The sequence below is a fragment of the Melozone crissalis genome, unplaced genomic scaffold (assembly GCF_028551555.1).
Source record: "Melozone crissalis strain CALT ecotype California unplaced genomic scaffold, PUWL_Pcris_2 ptg000002l_1, whole genome shotgun sequence".
NCBI classification, from domain to species: domain Eukaryota; kingdom Metazoa; phylum Chordata; class Aves; order Passeriformes; family Passerellidae; genus Melozone; species Melozone crissalis.
In genome coordinates, this window is record NW_026535780.1 from 22,606,053 (window position 1) to 22,625,753 (window position 19,701).

At 38.6% G+C, this 19,701-nt stretch overlaps 1 protein-coding gene across 3 annotated transcripts in view; it reads left to right on the top strand.

Annotated features, from left to right (window-relative positions):
* VPS13B (vacuolar protein sorting 13 homolog B) overlaps window positions 1-19,701 on the top strand; it is a 433,545-nt gene that overhangs the window by 391,150 nt on the left and 22,694 nt on the right. For all 3 annotated transcript variants that reach the window (XM_054270120.1, XM_054270137.1, XM_054270129.1), the window contains exons 44-56: window positions 2,139-2,294; window positions 3,605-3,868; window positions 4,015-4,098; window positions 4,264-4,439; window positions 4,910-5,080; window positions 5,751-5,952; window positions 6,941-7,129; window positions 7,568-7,714; window positions 8,937-9,211; window positions 10,721-10,848; window positions 11,443-11,642; window positions 14,164-14,282; window positions 15,460-16,274. In XM_054270120.1, the coding sequence (XP_054126095.1) occupies window positions 2,139-2,294; window positions 3,605-3,868; window positions 4,015-4,098; window positions 4,264-4,439; window positions 4,910-5,080; window positions 5,751-5,952; window positions 6,941-7,129; window positions 7,568-7,714; window positions 8,937-9,211; window positions 10,721-10,848; window positions 11,443-11,642; window positions 14,164-14,282; window positions 15,460-16,274 (2,926 nt within the window). The remainder of the gene's footprint in view (window positions 1-2,138; window positions 2,295-3,604; window positions 3,869-4,014; window positions 4,099-4,263; window positions 4,440-4,909; window positions 5,081-5,750; window positions 5,953-6,940; window positions 7,130-7,567; window positions 7,715-8,936; window positions 9,212-10,720; window positions 10,849-11,442; window positions 11,643-14,163; window positions 14,283-15,459; window positions 16,275-19,701) is intronic.

The window sequence follows — 19,701 nt, forward strand, 5'->3', positions numbered from 1 at the left end:
AGATATCTTTAAAGTAAATTATGAAGGCCGTATCCTTCACTTTTACCAGTATGCAAATTGTATGTTTGTTAAATAAGAAAGTGCCAATAGCTCTTCTTTATTTTTCTTTCTGAATCTTGAAGTTAAATGCAGACTAATCATTACAAAGAAAATTAGTAAGGCAGCGTTTGGGAGCTAATGACTGCTCAGGGAAAGCTGACAGCATGTTCCTTGGGAACATTCAACTCGTGAGCAAAGCTGTTTGTACAGGGTGGGAGACATCCTAGTGTTGTAGCTACATGTAATTACTAATTGTCAATTATGGCATTTACATGACGTCTATCTTTGGAGCACACATTATTTTGTGGGCCTGTAGCTGAGGCTGACCACTTAAGTACCTTTTCTCATTATTTGGCTGTCATTTCCAGCTACCATTCTCTCCAAAGTAAACAGTTGTCATTTTTCTCCTAATTTTCATATGTGATGAGATTTATTCCCAGCTGCCTCTGTGAGAAACTGAACAGATTCCAGCCACTGCAACTGGATTTTTTTGTTGTTGTTGTTTTCTTTTTCCTTTTCTTTAACTAATGCTTCAGAATCTAAGTGACAGGTTTGCTTATGAGTTTGGCTGTCCTAGTGTACAGCCTCCCTCAACATAACCTTGAAAATAAAGCTGTGCCCACACATGGGCACATCCAGATGCCTGTCCTTGTACACACGGGCACGTATCAGCCTTTGTGCTTCCAGCATAAAACTCATTTGAATCTGAATGCAGCAGTCATCACTCTTGCAAATTCAAAAGCCACCCACTGAATGGATGTTATTGTTCTGTGTGTAACTTGTGCTGAGGATACCACAAATTGCAAACAGGCTACTGAGTTGTAATATCTTTGAAAGTTATTGCTGTGGTTGTTCCTTAAAACAATGAAAGAAACCCCAACATCCAGCCCTTCACTAAGTCCAACTGACCAGACCCATGGTGAATGCTATCCCTTTCTGGAAACAAATCATGGAAGAACACAGTATTTACAAATTTCAGTTTTTGCTAGTGTAAATAATCAATCTTTGGACCTGATCCTGTTCTCAATTACTTAAATTAATTAATGACAGATGTCCAAAATCAGAGTGAAATTCAACCCTCAAGACAGAACTCCCACAAGGCCTTCATATGACTGTTTTAAAGAACTTAAGTGATGCTTAGGCTCTGTGCTGGCCCTCTGCAAAGAATAAATTTTACCCAGAATGCTTATTGCTTTGATCCCTTATATATAGCTCACATCCTTAAGTTTGCACAGCCACAAAAGATCTATACAGAGCTAAAGAGCCAGATCTTCAGCTGGTGTAAATTTATGTAACTTCATTGACCTACATGGAACAGTACCAATTTTCACTACTCTGGCTTAAAGAATCTCCATGGGACAGAGGTAAGTGCGTATGGTGGGTAAATGGATGAAAGGCTCTTCAAATGATGAAAGACTGTATTGCTCTGGAAGTGATTTAAGTTAAACTGGAAAAAAGCCACTCCTTTTCCAGAATGAATCACATAGGGAGTATAATTATGCAGTAAAATTTCTTCTCATGAAGTCAAGCTTGAACTTACCACCACATTTGTGTAAGAAATGAAATGTTTCCCATCTCTCAGCAATATACCACATTCTGCATTTAACAGACACATATATGCAAGCTATACAAGTCCTTCTTTATTTTCGAAGAGAAGGGTATTCGTAATTTTCTGTTTTATTCTGAAGGCAAAAAATCTGGTATGGAGCTGCATTCATTTCACCTTGCTGGTAATAGAATGGGCTTCTAGAACAATTTCAAAGACAGTGAAGAAAATCTCTTATTTCCTGTTTTATGCTCTCTAGTCTACTTGCCCTTTTTTTTTGTGAACAGTTGTGTGCCTATATGTTAAACATACTGCTAAAGCAGGTAATTTATAGAAGTGCATGATTCAGATCCATTTTATGGTATTGTTGCTTCTTCTGATTGTGTCTGAAATCACAGAATTACAGACTGAATGGATCATTCAGACAACTGGTGTGCTTAGCATTGCTGAGATTTCAAACCAAGAATATTTCTCTGTCATGGGAATTTATATCCTACTGCAAGGCACTTTTTTTCCCGGTTATGTATTGAAGTAGTAATTTCTTTCTTTCCAGCTGTTGCACATCTGTATTGAAGGCTGGGGAAACTGGCGGTGGTCTGAGCCATTCAGTGTGGACAATACAGGGACCTTCATTCGCACCATCCAGTACAAGGGCCGGACAGCATCACTTATTATCAAGGTTCAGCAGCTCAGTGGAGTGCAGAAGCAAGTAAGGATTTGATCCAGTTAGGAAAAAATAACATGAGTAATTTAAACTGTTGCCTATTCATGAATTAGTCACTTTGTTATTTATTCTCTCCTACTGGGATCTGCAAAAAACAAATACAGCAGTCTTTTGGGGCTATTTGGGGGAATTTTTACAATCTTTTTCTTTGCTTTGGTGTCGATCTTAGCATTTAAAAGCTCAGTTTTATATGCTCCAGTAAACATCCCTTTGCGTGGTTCATAATTCTGACAGTGCTAAGTTACATAATCTCTTACATGTTTTAAGCTCTTGAGAAACAGATTTTTCTCTTAATTTTTTAAGAAACTGCTCATAATATATTCTGGGTAGTAATTTAGGCTTACATATTTTTTAAAGTAAAAGAATTACCAAATTAACATTTGAAAATCAGCTGCTGTGCAATAACTTTACTATCTTTGTAAAGACATGTGTAATGACACTGCAGCCATTCTGCCTGCATTGGCAGAAGCCAGAGCATGTGGTGGACAGAACACGCGCAGCTCATGGACGTGGCAGAGCTGTACTGCACAACTACAGTACAGCTGACCAGACAGGAGCAGTGCCTGGTGTCACTGACAGCCCTGCTGAGATTTCACATGGTGGGCTGTAGCTGTGTTGTATGCCCCCGTTCATGAAAAAAGGAAATATGATGGTTGTACAGGGGTATACACGTGCAATGGTGTTCCCTGGTATAGCTTGGAAAAATTCAGCTACATCTCTACAGTAAACTATTCATGCATGATGGACAGCAACAACGCCGAGTCTAATCTGGTCATTTTCTAGGTGTGTGCCCTTAAGTGCTGAAACAGTTACAGTAATTTAATGAAATTCTAAGCTTTAAAACGGCAGACATACTGTGAAAGATCTGGATCATTGGCTTGTGATGGGAATGTGAGGTATCCCTAGAAACCTTTCTGAAATACATCCTTGTGGCGGCTCAGAAATGTCTCAACATTCAGAGACCATCACAGAATTCTTAAAATCCAAACCAGAACTGTCAGCCATGGACCGTACTGCTGAGTTCAGTGGGAAGGAAAGTGGATACATGTTTCTTTCAAGCATGGATACTGCCTTTGCGATATTTCAAGCATTTTAATGCCCATATTTCTATGAAATTGGACATACATTTGGCCAATAAAAATAATGTTTTACCAGTCACTGCCTTCAGCAGTGCTTGGGGAAACCTAAAGCAGGGAGATTATTCTTCTACAGGTTTTCACTCTCTAATTCAATTTTGACTGGGGTTTTTTTTTCACAATTGTTTACATAAGAGCTGTATTTCTTGTGTGTTTTAGATCCTAATCTGTGGAAGACAGACAGTCTGTAGTTACCTTTCTGAAAGTATTGAACTGAAAGTGGTTCAGCATTACATTAGTCAAGATGGACAGGCTGTTGTTAAAGAACACATCAACTGCCTTGCAGCCAAGCAGAAATTGCCTTCATATATCCTAGAAAACAATGAGCTCACTGAGTTGAGCGTGAAATCTACAGGAGATGAAGACTGGTCCCAAGATGTATGTCTAAGTTCTAAACACACAGAACACAGCACTGTCATTCAGGTATGATGAGAAATGGGTATGTGGAGTAGAGCATTAAAAATGGCTGAGAGAATTGAGTACTGCACATTTAGACTTCTGTTTCTATAATGAAATAGTGAATGATATCCTGAATAATGATAGTGTAATGCTGATCTTTCTACAAACAGGTACCATCTTCAAAGAGTTCAATTACATATGTGTGGTGCACAGTTTTGACTTTAGAGCCCAGTTCACACGTGCAACAGCGATTAGTAAGTACATTTAATGTTTCTGAAATCTAAATGTTCAAGTCTTATGTGTCATATAATAAATTAAGGTCAGAATGACCCACTGTAAACATTTATCAATAGTTTGTTTCAGCGTTGTAATACTGAAATAAAATTGCTTTAAATTGGTGTATTTTTTTCTTTTTGTAGATTGTTTTCAGCCCTCTTTTCATTGTAAGGAGCCATCTTCCAGACCCTATTATCTTACATATAGAGAAAAGAAGCCTGGGACTGAGTGAAACACAAGTGATTCCAGGGAAAGGACAAGAGAAAGCACTGCAAAATATAGAACCTGATCTTACACACCACCTGACTTTTCAAGCCAGGTAAAATCCTCATTTTCCTTGAAAATGGTTCATTTTTATAGAAAAGAAAGAAAAACTTAAACTTCTTTTGCATTTTTTTCTGAAAGTGTGCCATGCCCAGAGGGGATATGACTGAATAAGCATATGTAGCTGAAATTGTATTGGAGGAAATATTAAATTTGGTGTAACGATCCTAAGCACACTGGCATTTGTTTAATTAAGCAGTCCATATTCTTATGTTATAAAAAATAAATGTTTGAGTTATCTTGAAATGGTCTTTTGAGAATACTGAAGAGTTTTTAGGGTCACTACAGTGTGATAACAAATCCATGCATGTCAGTAAATTCTCAAGAACTTGTTGGACATCGTAACTTGATTCATCCACGAGAGTGTTCTTGCTGCAGAGTACACTTTGGAAGCCTCGTTAGAGAAAATGTTGATGCTTATGCTTGATCTTGTTGTGCAAGTGACTGAGTTTTTTTCAATAACAGGGAGGAAGATGATCCATCCGAGTGTGCAGTTCCTATCTCAACCACTCTGATTAAACAGATAGCAAGTAAATCCAATCCGGGTGGCAGCGTCAGCCAAGTGCTCTCTGAGTTCTATGGCATTGCTAGTCCTCCCCAGCCTGCATGGCCTTATAACAGGAAGGATTCAGACAGGTAATTCCTTGCTAAACCTTCTTCATGACCGTTGCATTGCCTTTCCAAATAAACTGAAACCACATTCTGGAAGACTATGTGTGATGAACATCGAATACATTTTCAGCAGTTACATAATTCCTGCATGTAAACTGCAGAATCTGTGGCAGTTGGGGAAAAAAATTAGGTCAGCCTCAGGGCTGCCCTTGTTTACACTGAGAAGATTGCATCAGTATGGATTTTTTAAAAATGGAACCATTTTTTTGTGAATGCACTTTCTTTACTCCAGCTCTAGAGGCTGTTGTTTATTCAGCTGCTGTTTGTTTCAGTAGAGAAACAGAGAGTTGCTGTACAAGTAGTTGTTGGGGAAACAAAAAGGAAATGTGATTTGATGACTACAAAAGTCACAGGTTTAGCGCTGAATGACAGTGGTAACTTTGTTAAGGCATTTATTAATTGACTAAATTCAGGCTGAGCTTGTGGAGTTAAAAATATGCCTTTATAGCCTACACCTATCTAGACCTTTCTGACAGCACCTCAGTGTGTTCCAGAATGATAAGGTAAGAAGGGAAGTTTTTCTACCTCACAACCAGAAAAGCCTTGCAAATTTCTGAAGAAGACATCTTAGCATTTGTAATCTTGAATTCATTATTCCTTTGACTTTAAGTTTTTGATTATTTGTTCTTGACAGCAATGAACAGCTCTCCCAGTGGGATAGTCCAATGCGGGTAAAGCTGTCAGTGTGGAAACCCTGTGTGAGAACTCTGCTGATTGAACTCCTGCCCTGGGCTTTGCTTATCAATCAGTCCAAGTGGGACCTCTGGCTGTTTGAAGGAGAGAAGATTCTTCTTCAAGTACCAAGTGGGAAAGTAATTATACCTCCCAACTTCGAGGTAACTATGCCATTCACCTTAGCAGGCACAGGTCTGCTAAGCACACTGATTCTGAAGAATTGTTATTACTCCAGATGATTCCCACTTTCCAGTTACTGTGTCTGTTTGTCTGTTAGTCATATGATAAAGACTAGCAATAACAATGGGAATTCACCCCACTGACTGAGTCACCAAGTGGGTAGCACAACATACTTGGTAGCAATGTTTGAAAAACATCCTAAAGATGCATAGTTAAAAATTGTCCACAAGACACTGTAGGAAGAAGGCCTTCGTTCCATGAGCAGCCTTTCCCCTCCTCTCAGTTCATCCAGAGAATCTGCAGCATGGCTGTAAGGTAGCAGCCCAAGAAGGTTGCTATAAAGGCCAAGTAAAGACTTTGTGTCAATGTGTCACTTGAGAAATAGTTGACCACAGTAGCAAAATTGACAGCCTGAAAGGCATATTTGGTTTGAGGGCACTTTGTGTAATGTTATTTCATATCTTTTAATGTTACCAAGAAAAGTTGATAATGACACAGAATGAATTACAATAGAGGAAGATTTTTTTTTTAGAATGCTTGCCTTCCTTAATTCAGTGTAACAGATCTTCCCACAAATCTTGGCCATCCACTTTTTTTTTTAATTATAACTCTGATATTCTTTAATTTTGAAATATTTAAGGTGATTTGACACAGCAGCTTGTTAATTCCATTTGAGCAATCTGATAGTTCCTGTTTATTCTGTCATCTTTTTCCCCTCCATGTATGTCTGTTAATAAACAAAAGGTCTTCCTAGTAACACATCTCAGTGTAGACCACAGCCTTGATTCCCTGTGAGGATCAGTTCCTTATCCACCTTGTGGTTTCATCTATCCTTGTACCACATAGAAGGAATCAGAGGGAGAAAGGCAGGAAATTGTATTCACTGCCTACTGGAAAGTGCATTTAGAAGTGTAGTAGAAATGTATCAAATTGTGAACCACTGACGATCAGTCCTTTTTTCACTTGCAGGAAGCTTTTCAGGTTGGAATATACTGGGCAAACACTAATACTGTGCACAAATCAGTGGCAATTAAACTGGTTCATAATGTGACCTCCCCAAAATGGAAGGATGCTGATAATGAGGAAGTGGTAACATTGGATGAAGAAGGTTTTGTTGAAGCTGAAATTAAACTTGGTGCTTTTCCAGGTCATCAAAAGGTTAGGAGAAAATTATGATGATTTGTAACTTTATCATGTAAAAACAAAGTCATATGGCAGATAAAACAATCAAATGTATGCAGTGTGAAAGCTTCTCCCTAATTATGTTAATATATGTCCGACATTAAGAGAGTATAAACAATGTATGAAATATAATTTAAATAATTAGATTGCCAAAAACATACTGTGCAACCCATAAAGATAATACAATATCTCCTGGAAAAAGAATTAATGAATTTTCAATCTTGTTTGGATAACATTGACAGATGCAACTTCAAAAGTACGTGATATGGCTCCAGTTACAAAGTGCATGAATGTAGAGAGGATTTCTTTGATTAGAAAGAGAGCAGCACTTCTATTGCTACATTTCACTACTTTTTGTATTTCTGTGTGACTTCATCACAATTTTCATTTCATCACAATTTCATTATCTTACAGTTGTGTGAATTCTGCATTTCTTCCATGGTTCGACAAGGTATACAAATTCTACAGATAGAAGATAAGACAACAATAATCAATGATACATCATATCAAATCTATTATAGGCCACAGCTTTTTATTTCCAAATCCCACTCAGGAGAAGAGGTAAAGCACTGTAGATACTGGTTTTGTTTTTCATCTGTGGAAAATGGTTGTTTATATCTGTAGCTGTATTTAGATGAGCTGCATATAGCAGAGGTTGGAACCGAAATCTTTAGACATAATAATCATAAAGTAATTTATATCACTTAGAATACTGAATCCTGGGTAAATTCAACTCCAGTAATTAACTGTGCTCAGAAATCTGTGCAAGCAGCAAATTCTTGCACATTGCACAATTAGTTCTGCCTGTTCTCCATCTGTTCAGGCACTAATGGCCATTTCAGTAAAATAGGCAATGTAATCCGTAGTAGCTGTTGAAAATGTTCTCAGAATTTTTACTGAGTTTGTGTGTAAAAGAGGTATATTGGCCTGGCAGGCTGAAAACTTTTTGTTATCCTTTTGGGAAGATTCCAGTTATCTGAGCAAAGCTGCTGAACTAGACATGTGCCCAAAGTTTATGTATTTCATAGCCTGCATCAAATTGTGAATATCAGTTTTCTAATAATCTCACAGAATATTTAAGGACTAGCTTGCAGGAACTAAAATGCATGCATGGTCAATATATTTTAATCAACCATTTATACATATTTATTGGAGATTACATTTATAGTAAAATATGTGGAAAGAATTCTTAGGGTCCAACTTAATAGAAGAGCTGGCAGATGAACAAATTTTTAAAGCTCCTGTTTCTGTATTGTTTTCCTTCTGCTTTAGTTTTCTTCACATCAGTATCTACCGTTGTGCATCACACATTTTGTGGCAGTCTAAATATAGGGAATTGGGAGGATGCTGAGGCTAAAATCCATTCTTATTTTTGTAACTCATTTTGAATGGATTTTGTTCACACAATTGTGTTACAGGAATGTAACTTGATTTTGGTAGAGCTATGTTGTGCTACTGAGAGCCAACTGTAGATCACAGAATTGGAGAATCAGAGAAGGGCTTGGGTTAAAAGGGCCTTAAAGATCATCTAGTCCCAAACCCCTCAGCAGGGGCAGAGACATCTTCCACTAGAGCTGGTTGCTCAGGACCCCAGATAGCTGTGCTACAAAGCTATCCCCGAAGACAGAATTTGGCCAAGTAGCCTTTCAGGCAGCACACTTAGTGCAACCATTAGTTAGTTGTGGTCATTGGCTACTTGAGAGCGTTCTGTGCAAAATCAACATGAATAAACCTCCTTTTAGGAGCCAGCATGCCGTGCTACCACCCCCTTTTTCATTTCCAGGACTTCCACTGCCCCGACAGTACGGTGTTCAGCGTCGGCCCGGCCGGGACGGGCTGCGGCGAGGGGCTGAGCGCCGTGCCCTGCTGGGACCTGCTGTGGGAGCCGGGTGCGGCGGGGGCGTCCCTGGAGGACGGGGACAGGCGCCTGGCGCTGGCCCTGGGCAGCGCCGGCAGCCGGCAGCTGTGGAGCCTCCCGGCCGTGGTGAGCGCGGAGCTGGCGAGGCAGAGCGTGGCGGTGCCCACGGGCGCGCGCACCGAAGGCGGATTCTGCACCAGGTACTGGGCGCTCTCCAACAGCCAACTTGGCTTGCTGCTGTCAGGCCTCAGCTAGTCAGAAACCATAAGAGAGTAATGCAAAAGTTAAAGTAACACATGCCCCCCATATATGAAGGCAAGTCTTACTTTAATTTAAAAATTGTTATCTTCTGATGGTTTTGATGCCTTTATTGTAATTGCTTTAGTGATATGACCATGTACAAGTTGTACACTTTTTAGAATATATGGCCTGCTGGTTTTTTCTGTGCACACGAATAAGGGCATGAAAAGCTTATATTGGGGAATTAGGGTGTTTTTTTAATTTGTGAACAACAGTTTAAGAGTTCAAGGACAGTGTGTAATAATACAATACAAAAATTTAGATTTTGTTTATAAAAGGTAGACATATATTTTTGTAAGCGTAATAAGAAGATAAAGAAGAAAAGACAAAAGGGATGAAACTATTTTGAGATTACAGCAAGGAAAAATTTCAAGTTTTAAAACTTGAACTGTGCAGTTGTACATTCTTATTCTTATTTACAAACTTATAGAACCAGCTAGTTAAAAATAGCAATCCAGTGACTTGTCAGATGAGCAGCTTAATTTCTTAAACCTGATATCTGAATCCATTCATGCTTATACTGGCACAAGCAAGAAACAATCTGCTGAAATTAGAGAAGCTACATCAGTATATATTACCAGAGATGTGATCTTTCTCTTCCCTGAAGTGCTTGATATTATTCAAACCCTCACACAGTTCCTCTGCAGAGTCCAAGAGGTGTCATTTTGGATACTAAAGATACTCACATAGACTTCAGATTTTAAAAAAAATTAATGGAAACAATAAGGGAAGGATTCATTATCATTCTGCCACAAGAGAATCCCATGTTCCTAATCAGATTTTCAGACTTTGGATTTTTTTGGATTTTTTAAAATCACCATGAGGTTAAGGGTTTTTAGCAATAGCCAATAAATTTGCTCAAGAGAAAACAAAAGAATGTATGCTTATGCATGAAGATATTTTATGTAGCTAATGAGTAGAACTAAATTCATTTTGGAAATCGATGTAGTGAGGATCCATAACATTAACATTTAAAAGCAATAGCATTGTGGATCATTCCAGGGGAGCAGTCAGTTAGATTTGTTCAAATACCTTTCATGTGTACCAGAGAAGTATCCATGCAAATTCTTCTGGAAAATTTTAAAGATTTATGTTGGAAATTAGGACCTACAATCTCATGGTTTTAATTTAATATAAATCTCTGCTGGCTAGGGCTCTCATCTTGTAGACACACATGTTCAGTTTAACTCATGAGTACTCTCCATGAAGCAATTTCTTCTCTCATGTTTTTTAGGCTGTTTCCATGTGTTTTTCTGTTGGAGACGTGTACTTGTCTAATGTAGATAAATATCTATGGACTTGGAACTTGATGATAAAGAATCTTTGAATGTTTTTAATTGTTCAAGGTAATAATATGTAAAGATTTCACCCAAAACAGGCATAATCCAAAATATCTGCTTTTGTTTTAGAGCTATAGCACTGACTTACCAAGAGCATCTTGGCGTGACGTACCTAACACTTACAGAAGATCCTAGTCCTCGTATCATCATCCACAATAGGTGCTCCATTCCATTGCTTTTAAAAGAGAATTTCAAAGGTAGGTACAATGCCATAATTAGAAACAGTGCGCTGTTTTAGTATAATATATCTTACTGTATCTCCAGTCCAAAATTGAGTTCAGTGGGTGTTTTGGTTATAGCAAGAACTTGATGCCCTCATGAAGGTCTGCCTCAAAGTGAGAGACTCTGGAAGCTGTTGGAGCTAATTGTGAGGTCAGGAGTATAAACTTAAATATTTGTCTCTGGGCTTTTGGGTCTCCCTGGTTCCAGCTGTCAAGGTGACCCAGCTGTAGGAAATCCATAGGCAGTAGAGTTTTGCTGACATCAATTCAATCCCATGGAACATTTCTATTCTCTCAGATTTGCGAATGTAACAAAATATATTGTCAAAAGTCTGGTTAGATTAAGTTAATGTAATGATCAGTGGAATATTATTTCTGTGAAATTTTATTAAATAGAAAGAGAAAAGGAAAAAACCCAAACATATAATACTCTAAGTGATAGAAAAGCAATGTTTTTATTTATTAGGAATATTTCAGACAGAAACTTTCTTATTTGTGCAGGCATAGATGAGTTTTGATTTCATACAGGTTTTAGAAGGCTCTGATCTTGTATATTTTATAACATTTCAGATACACCCAAGTTTGAAGTTTTCTGTAGAAAGATTCCAGCTGAATGTTCAGTTCATCATGAACTTTACCATCAAATCTCCAACTATCCAGATTGCAAAACAAGAGATTTATTGCCCAGTATTCTCCTGAAAGTGGTGTCATCTGATGAATCAGTAAATGAATGGAGTGATGTTGTGGACATCAACCACGAAGGAACACAAGTAAATCATTATACATTACTTCCTAATTCACACCATAAATGGTTGTCTTCTGACCTGCACAGTGTATTGTTCCTCTGCAATAAATGTATCCGTTCTGTTGGTTTAAGGGGTTTTATTTAACTCCTGGGAACTCTCCTGCCTAGCTAAGCCCCTTCCCTGTGGAAGTTTTAGAACACAGATTATCTTCTTTACTGTCTCTTTTTGAAAATGGATGAATTGAATGTTGAGGCTTTATAACGGTGATTTTTTTTTTTTTTCACTTTTTAATCAACCTGGTGTTGCCTGGAAAAATCAGTCTTGAAAATCTCTGGACTCTGTAAGCAAAGAATGCCTCAGGATCCAAAAAAATTTGGTGACCTAATTATCACAGGATAATTATCTTAATATCTTGTAGGAATTGTCACGGTCATTCTCCCTCCGTGTCTTTACAGAAGCTACTCATGTCTTTCTAAAACAAAACAACCCCTCCCTTTTCTTGCCTTCTGTTATTTTTCTCTGGATCTTGAGGTAAATGAAAGCTTCCTTGACTGGAGTAATTGTTTTTGATGGGAATTTTTTCCATCTTTGAAGTCATTAGTTTACATGGAATCAACATAAACTGCTTGGCTCTTTGAAAGAAATACTAGTTTCAGATGTTTTCCCTGGGCACAAATCACAAAATGCTCTTGATTATTGAGTGTTATGTTATATAGCAAGTAGTTCAGTTCCATTCAGCAAGCCAGTCAAGCAATGCAGGGTTTCAAATTTCAGTCATTAATGTTATGCCAGACCAGGGTTCTTTATAAGTATCTGACTCCTAGAAGGAATTAGATGCTAAGACAACATTTGGGGGTCATTGTCTACTTGAACAGCTCTCCAAAAAAGTACAGCCTTCTGTTATTGAAGTTTTAGGATGTACATGTTGAAAATTTTCCCAGGATTTCTAAGTCTGTCTTTCTCTTTGAAAACTACAAATATAAGTGAATAAGTAATATACTAATAGTGTCACATACAGTTCAGTTCAAGTTGTGAAATAACTGGGATTTAAAGGATCTTAAGTAATTTGTATTTCTTCTATGTGATCACAGATAGATACTTCTTTTTCTGTTAGAAAGTAAATTTAAAATTACTTAAAACTAATACCTTAATAAATATTGAAGTATTTATCATCAGAATCATCTGAAATTGGAATTTAAAATGACCAGTCTTCAAGATCAGTGGAGGTTTTTTAAGAATAATTAGTTTTGAAAATTCTGTACATGTCCTTTTTTCTCCAATTCCATGTAAGACTGTGAATCTCTTCCAGAAAAGCAAAGGATTAAAACTGACATGTCAAAAGTAGAAATTTTCTTATATGTAATTGTCAGAAGAATAAGAAATGTTATTAATGAAATTTAATTGTCTGTACAAGGTTATTATGAATAGCCTAACAATCAGTTTAAGTGCTGATCCTACTAAACTTGCAATTGTTTTTGCTTCTGGTGACTTCTTAACAGCAGTAAAGATTTTTCAAGAGAAGTAGCTGTTTGTTTTACCTGTGCTAGCCCAATATCTTTGTGTTATTTCTCCAATTTGCATTCCATTATATTACAGCTTCTGTCATTGCAATCTGGTAAACAGTTGTCTTGATAGTATCCTTACAAGAAAAGAGAAGCCAGCTTGCTCTAACAAGGGCTACTGTGAATTTTCCAAACCTTTAAAAGATCTTAATCTTTTATGTTCTGGAGAAACACAAAACTTGGAAATATTGCAGAATTAAGCTCCAAAAGCACTACATCACTTCTCTAAGTAGGATATTCCTAAAGACAACTTGTCCAGAATGAAAGTTTGTACACCTGTAAGCAAGACATAAACCTGTTGTCAAATTCTCATTTTCCCTGCCTTTTTAGTTGTTTTATGCTTTCCAATAGATTTTTGCCATTTTCTCATATTGGCATCTTGCCTGTGAAGGTGTTCTCACAAACCAGTTTAAATGGCTTAATAATGTTTTCAGTCTTGAGTTGCTAATGCAAACTCAAATGGATCCAAAATGGATCCAAAATGTTAATTACTTTTCAGTCTTCATGTGTTTTAGATGATGCTATCAGCCATTCATCCACCCAGCTCTGAGCTAGGGCATAGCAACACAATGCTAGTTTAGGGTTTGTTTTCTAGAGGAGAAAGTGGCATTTTTAGAGCTCCAGGAAAATACCTTTATGTTTGATCCAAAATCACAAATCAAAATTTCCTCTTTATTCTTCTCATATAAACTCCACCCTCCCCAGCACATCTTATTTTCTTTCTGGAGAAATGTCTTATTAAAATGTATTCACTTATGCAGTTGAATGATGAGATGCAAATTTCATCTCCCTGAATAACTGAAATATTTAAAGCATCAGAGCAGTTATTTTCTGAATCACTGAAATCTGACTTTTTTCCTGAGTAGTATCCTGATTTGAGGAGAAGAACTCAACCAGAAGGCATTAATAACATTAAATTCATTTATGACATTAAAAATATTGATTTTGTTTACATTCCATTTGTTTTTAACCCTCTCTTTTAGATTGTGTTCTTAACTGGCTTCGGCTGTGTTTATGTGGACATCACCCATCACTGTGGAACAGTAGTCATAACCTTGGCCCCAGAGGGAAGAGCAGGATCTGATGGTATCAACCTCAACAGGTACATGAAGCACATAAAAGATGATTAAAAGCATTGCTGGGAGCTCAGTCAGCTTTCTAAGTGTTAACTGACTTAGAAACTTTAACCTAGCTGTTTGTTTTGTTTAATACTGCTGCATGCTCTGTAGCATATGTTTACACCATATGGCTTTGTATATCACAGTTAAAAAGGACAATCTGACATCAAAAGTCATGTCACTTTAGGGTAAACATTAGATGACTGGTACAAAAGGAGAACCTGAGTTGTTAATTTAAAAAAAAATACCTTTTCCATAGTAATTAATTTTGAGTGTGTTCATCAGTTTAAAATTTGTTTAGCCAGGTCCTGCCATCTGTAATCTTACAAGCTCCCAAAGATTTAGTATGCAAGAGCTGTAGAAATAGCCTTACAGTTAGTAATTAATCATGCTTAATTATAACACCCTTCTTTAGAAGATTTCCCCACTTCCATCGTACACCACAATCTGGTCCTCAGCTTCATTCAAGTGCAATTATAATGCTACTTATTTCTGCAGAATGCTGGGCCTCCAGCAATCCTGTTACAATTAGAGTGGAATTTGTTGTACTTTTTTATTTGCATTGTATTAAGTATTAATCCCCAAGCAACTGGTCCTCAGAAGTACCTGATGGTCCATTTGCTGGTTAAACTTGGCAATGGGCAGTTTGCATTGCAGGGAGAGGCCCTCAGTGCCATCAGTACAGAAATACTGCAGTGGCTTCATTGGAGGGCACTCACTGTGTGTGATGTGAAATGATTGTCTGTAATAGTACCTTCAGTGAAACGTCTGAGGCTGTACATGAAGCTTCAGAAAATTGTATCTGTGATGTGTTTTAATATCTGTTTCTGTAAAATATAATAGACTATTACTGTGTAGATAGAGATGTTCCTGTCCAAACTATCCTGTTGGATGATAAAAAAGACAACCCTGGTATAGGTATATACTGTCCTCTTTCTTAGAAGACCTCCTGGGTGGTAGTCACTGTGGTGATTAAGGTTGCTAAATGCCAATAATGTTAGCAGGACTCGCACAATGAGTTTCCCACATATTATATTATATTATAATCATTTCCCACAATGAGTTTCCCACATATTATAATGAGTTTCTCACCTGGCAAGCAAGATGCCAGGTGAGCTCAAAAGACAGGAAGTAATAAAACTTCTTTTCCCTCCTGTCTAGAAGTCAAGAGCAGATCCTGTCACTGAAAATGTTCATCACTCAGTTGAGTCTTGCTGCATTTGATGATATTACAAACCACAAAGTGTCATCCGAGCTCCTGCGTCTCACAGCAGACAATGTTTTCCTCTACATGGCCCCAGCCCCCAGCTCCCTGTCACAGGAGTTCCAGCAGGGCTCTATGGAAGGCCTCCCACAGTTTCATAGTCTCCAAGTGTATTGTGAAGACTTGCAACTGGACAATCAGTTGTACGACAAATCAAATTTCCATTTTGCAGTCCTGCTGTGCCAAGAAGAGAAAACTGAAACCACGCAGTGGTCAAGAATGAACAACCTCATTGTTTGTAACAAAGATTTGGGAAGCTATAAGGAAAACTGCTTTATTAAACTCTGCATTGCTTTTTCCAAGGAAGAGAATTCCATGTTTCACGTGAATGACTTCAGCTTTGAGCTCAAACCAGCTAGGCTGTATGTGGAAGACACCTTTGTTTACTACATCAAGACTTTGTTTGATACATATCTTCCAGAAAACAAAACTGCTTGTAAATCCATCAGTGCTTCAGATACTATGCTGATAGTGTCTGAACAAGTGAGAGAGCATGCAAGAGCTTTAGTCAAGCCAGTGAAGCTCAGAAGATTAAAAATACAACCTGTTAATCTCCTTGTCAGTATTCATGCTTCATTGAAACTGTATATAGCCTCAGACCACACCCCTCTCTCCTTCTCTGTGTTTGAGCGAGGACCCATCTTCACCACGGCCAGGCAGCTTGTGCATGCCCTGGCCATGCATTACGCTGCTGGAGCCCTTTTCAGAGCAGGTCAGTGCTTTTCCTTAACAAGCAACATTTTCCTTGGCTACCAGGATTCTGTGGCTGTGGCTCAAGATGTTAGCAGTACAATTTTTGTTCTCCTTAGACACTGTTTAATAACGATACTTTCAGACACCATTCAGGTCCTGTCATGCAACAGAAGGGAAATAAAATAGCTGAGCAGACACCAGTGAAGATTTGCAGCATTGTGCTAAACATTAGCCAGCCACCTGAAGGCTTGAGCCACCTGAAACCTTTAAAACAGCATTAAAATGTGTTCTAGCTGGCTTAGGTTTTGTCATTTTATATTATAGCACTAGTCAGAATCAACCCACATTCCTTACATTAACTCCCCAAAACACTGTTTAATCAAATTATTCAGCACGTTGCTCTGCCTTCAGAAGTAAATTATAGGCCTGAATGTTGTTTTGTTGTTAAAAGTCCTTTTGGCTACAGTTTATGATTAAGAATCTGTCTTTCTTCATACAGCCTTCAATCTAAACTGGCACACAGATGTTTGTTATCCTTTGATCCAAGAACTATGAATTTTGCTGTTAGTAACTTTTTCCTATATGGGATCAATAGCAAGCAGTTAGTCTTTTTAAGTTATCAGGTACACTTTGTTTTCCATAAATACTAATGTAGAAGTAATGAAATCCGGTCTCTGATGAGTCTTGGTGCAGCACAGAATTTGTGCCTGAGACAGAAAACTCCTCCATGATCACACAGAAGTAACATATTCCACACTGAAATGTGGGATTTATTTTCCTGCAATACTAATAGTCAGATTTTCTGAGATCCTAATGCTTCCATTTGGACTGGAAGCATAGCTGCAACCTGACTTCTGTGCACCCTTTCCAAAACTGTACACGTGCCTTTCATCTATTTATAGATGCTGACATTGTGTTTCACTGTGTGCATGCCTGACTTGCACTGCTGATTGTGACAACAGTGTGCACAGTTGTGCACCAGAACAGTGTACCAGTTCATTATTTTCTTGCAATATTATGCTTGCAAAATTTGCAGGCTTTTCTTTCTGCTACTTGTTTGGATTTGTTGTGTAGTTAAATCTCATAGTACAGAAGGGCAGATCTAGTTGCTTGGTAATTAAGAGTGAAACTGTGGCCAAATATGGTCCACAGTGTAAATGCATCTCCCCTATCACTTGCTCTGGGATCAGTGATGTGTCTGAAATCAAGCAGATTTAAGTATTAAGAACTGAAGTTTGCTTTGGTGGAACTTCTCTTCAGGAAAATACATATGCATATATACCTAACTCCCACTGAAAGTACTAAAACTATAATGTATTGTTTGAAAGGTGTCACCATGATTAAAATGGTGAATTGTGCTGATTAATGTTTGGTTTAGCAATGAAAATGGTTTATATTGAAGACTTTGTGACACTTGTCGAAAGAGCTGACTGTGTCAACAAAGCAAAAAAAGGAAGGAAAAAATCAAGCAAAAAGCTTTATATGATCTGTAAACCCTGAGTTTTTTCTCACCATTAGCACAGTTGGTCTTTTATGGAAGAGGACCTTGTGCTCCTGCATTTTAACTACATTAATCTGGAATAGGGGTTGTTCAACCCCCTTCTGCTCATGCATAATTCATTGGTGGCATCTGCACAGCCAGCCTGCCCTTACAGCCATACCTTGTACTCAGGGATATGCACTCCTTGGCCCTTAGCTGTGTGCAGGACCACTGCTGACCTGTGGGAGGGAGTAGGATTTGCCCCAAAGCTTGCAGAAGGGGGTGCATCAGGTTGCCCTGTGTGTTGCAAAGGAGTGGTCAGAATCCATTAAAGCCATGGGTGGGACTGGAGAGCTCTGTTCAAATATGCTGATTAGCATTGCTTATCTCAAATCAGCCAAACCTGCAATGGAAATCTCCTATTATTTTCTAATTAAGTTGTCCCCTATATGAAAGTGAATAAAATTATGTTCAAAAATATCACTGCTACAACATCTAACCCTATAATTCTATAAAGAAGATTCAGTGGCTCTCTGCTAATACAGTGATATTCATTTCATGTTAGTGGATGCAATTACTCTACATAAGTGGGAAATGGTAACCTGACATGATACTGTATTCTGCAAAGTAAAATGCCACACAGAGATTGTGAATTGAGGGGTTGTTCCTGGTTCCTCATTCTCCTATTCCTGACTTAATCCCAGGCCTTCTTCCCTGGGTTGGGTGGTCCAAGCTGGCAGCGAGGAGCCATTGGGTTTGCTCTGAGCATTGGCCAAGGAGGGTCACCCATGCTACAGGTTGTACATTATTCCCATTCCCAGGGTGAGCATGATCCACCCAGAGCTTCTCAAACCTGAGAGGCAGGGACAGATTAAAACAAAATATCCCTGGCGTACCAGGCAACCCCTCAGTTTTGTGTTTAACTGTTTTCATTCCTGGTTTTTTCTGTTTTACATTGCTGAAATGCTGGCTGGCTCAGCAGGAGAGTGGAGTTGGAGTCCCCCATGTCCCAGGCTGGTGGTGCCTGCTGGGGATGTTGCAGGGCACCAAGGCACTAAGCTGCAGTGTCCTGTAGCCACTTGCCATCTCACCACCATGTAGGACAAGGAATGTCAAGAATATCTGGGGGGAAAAAAAGTCTGTAAGGAATTATTGCAATAATATTGGTCAGAAAAAGCAGAAAGAACATCTCTCCCATCTATACACACCTCCCCCACCCCTCCAGCCTTTCAGCACTTCACACAGTGGCAAAGATAATTTATTAAAAAGGCTGCAGTGAGGGAATTGCAGACCCAACCTGAAGTTCTGGCTTCCCCTGGTCCTGGCAGGAAGGGACTGACAGGGGATGCTCCTTTCCAGGACAGCAGGGCCACAATGTGTGTTGCTGCTCTTGTTCACTGCATTGCCAGTAGCACTTGGGTTTTGTTTTTGTAGTCCATCCCACCCTCTCTCTTATGTCCACTCTGGTTCCTGCTTTTCATATGACAAGTACTGGAGTTCTCAACCTGCCAGAGCTGAAATGTGGGACAGATTCAACAAGAATAATAGATTTTCCAGGAGCTTAGAATGATAGTGTGAGATTAATTCATTTCATATGAGTAACATTTTCTCTTCTGTTTGGTTTCATGATTCAGCCTTCCACAGGAATGACTGGGAGGGGTTAAAAGAAAACAAGAAAAGCATCTGGATAGCAGGAGTTTTCAATGATGAGATGGGAATGAGGAGGGCAGAGCACAGATCAAGGGCCCTCATGGGAGAGCAGGAGGCCAGTCTGTCCATGCTTCAGTCTCCTGGCCCTGTCACACCTTGTACGCTCTGACAGTGCCAGCTGACATTCGTGGTACCAGGGCTCAAAGACCAAACAGTTCCTGTTTCACATTTATTGCCATTTCTGAATTGCTCTCTCTGGGCTGCCAAAAAAAGAGTTATGCAGCACTGTTTCCCTAATAAATCTGCTGCCTACCAG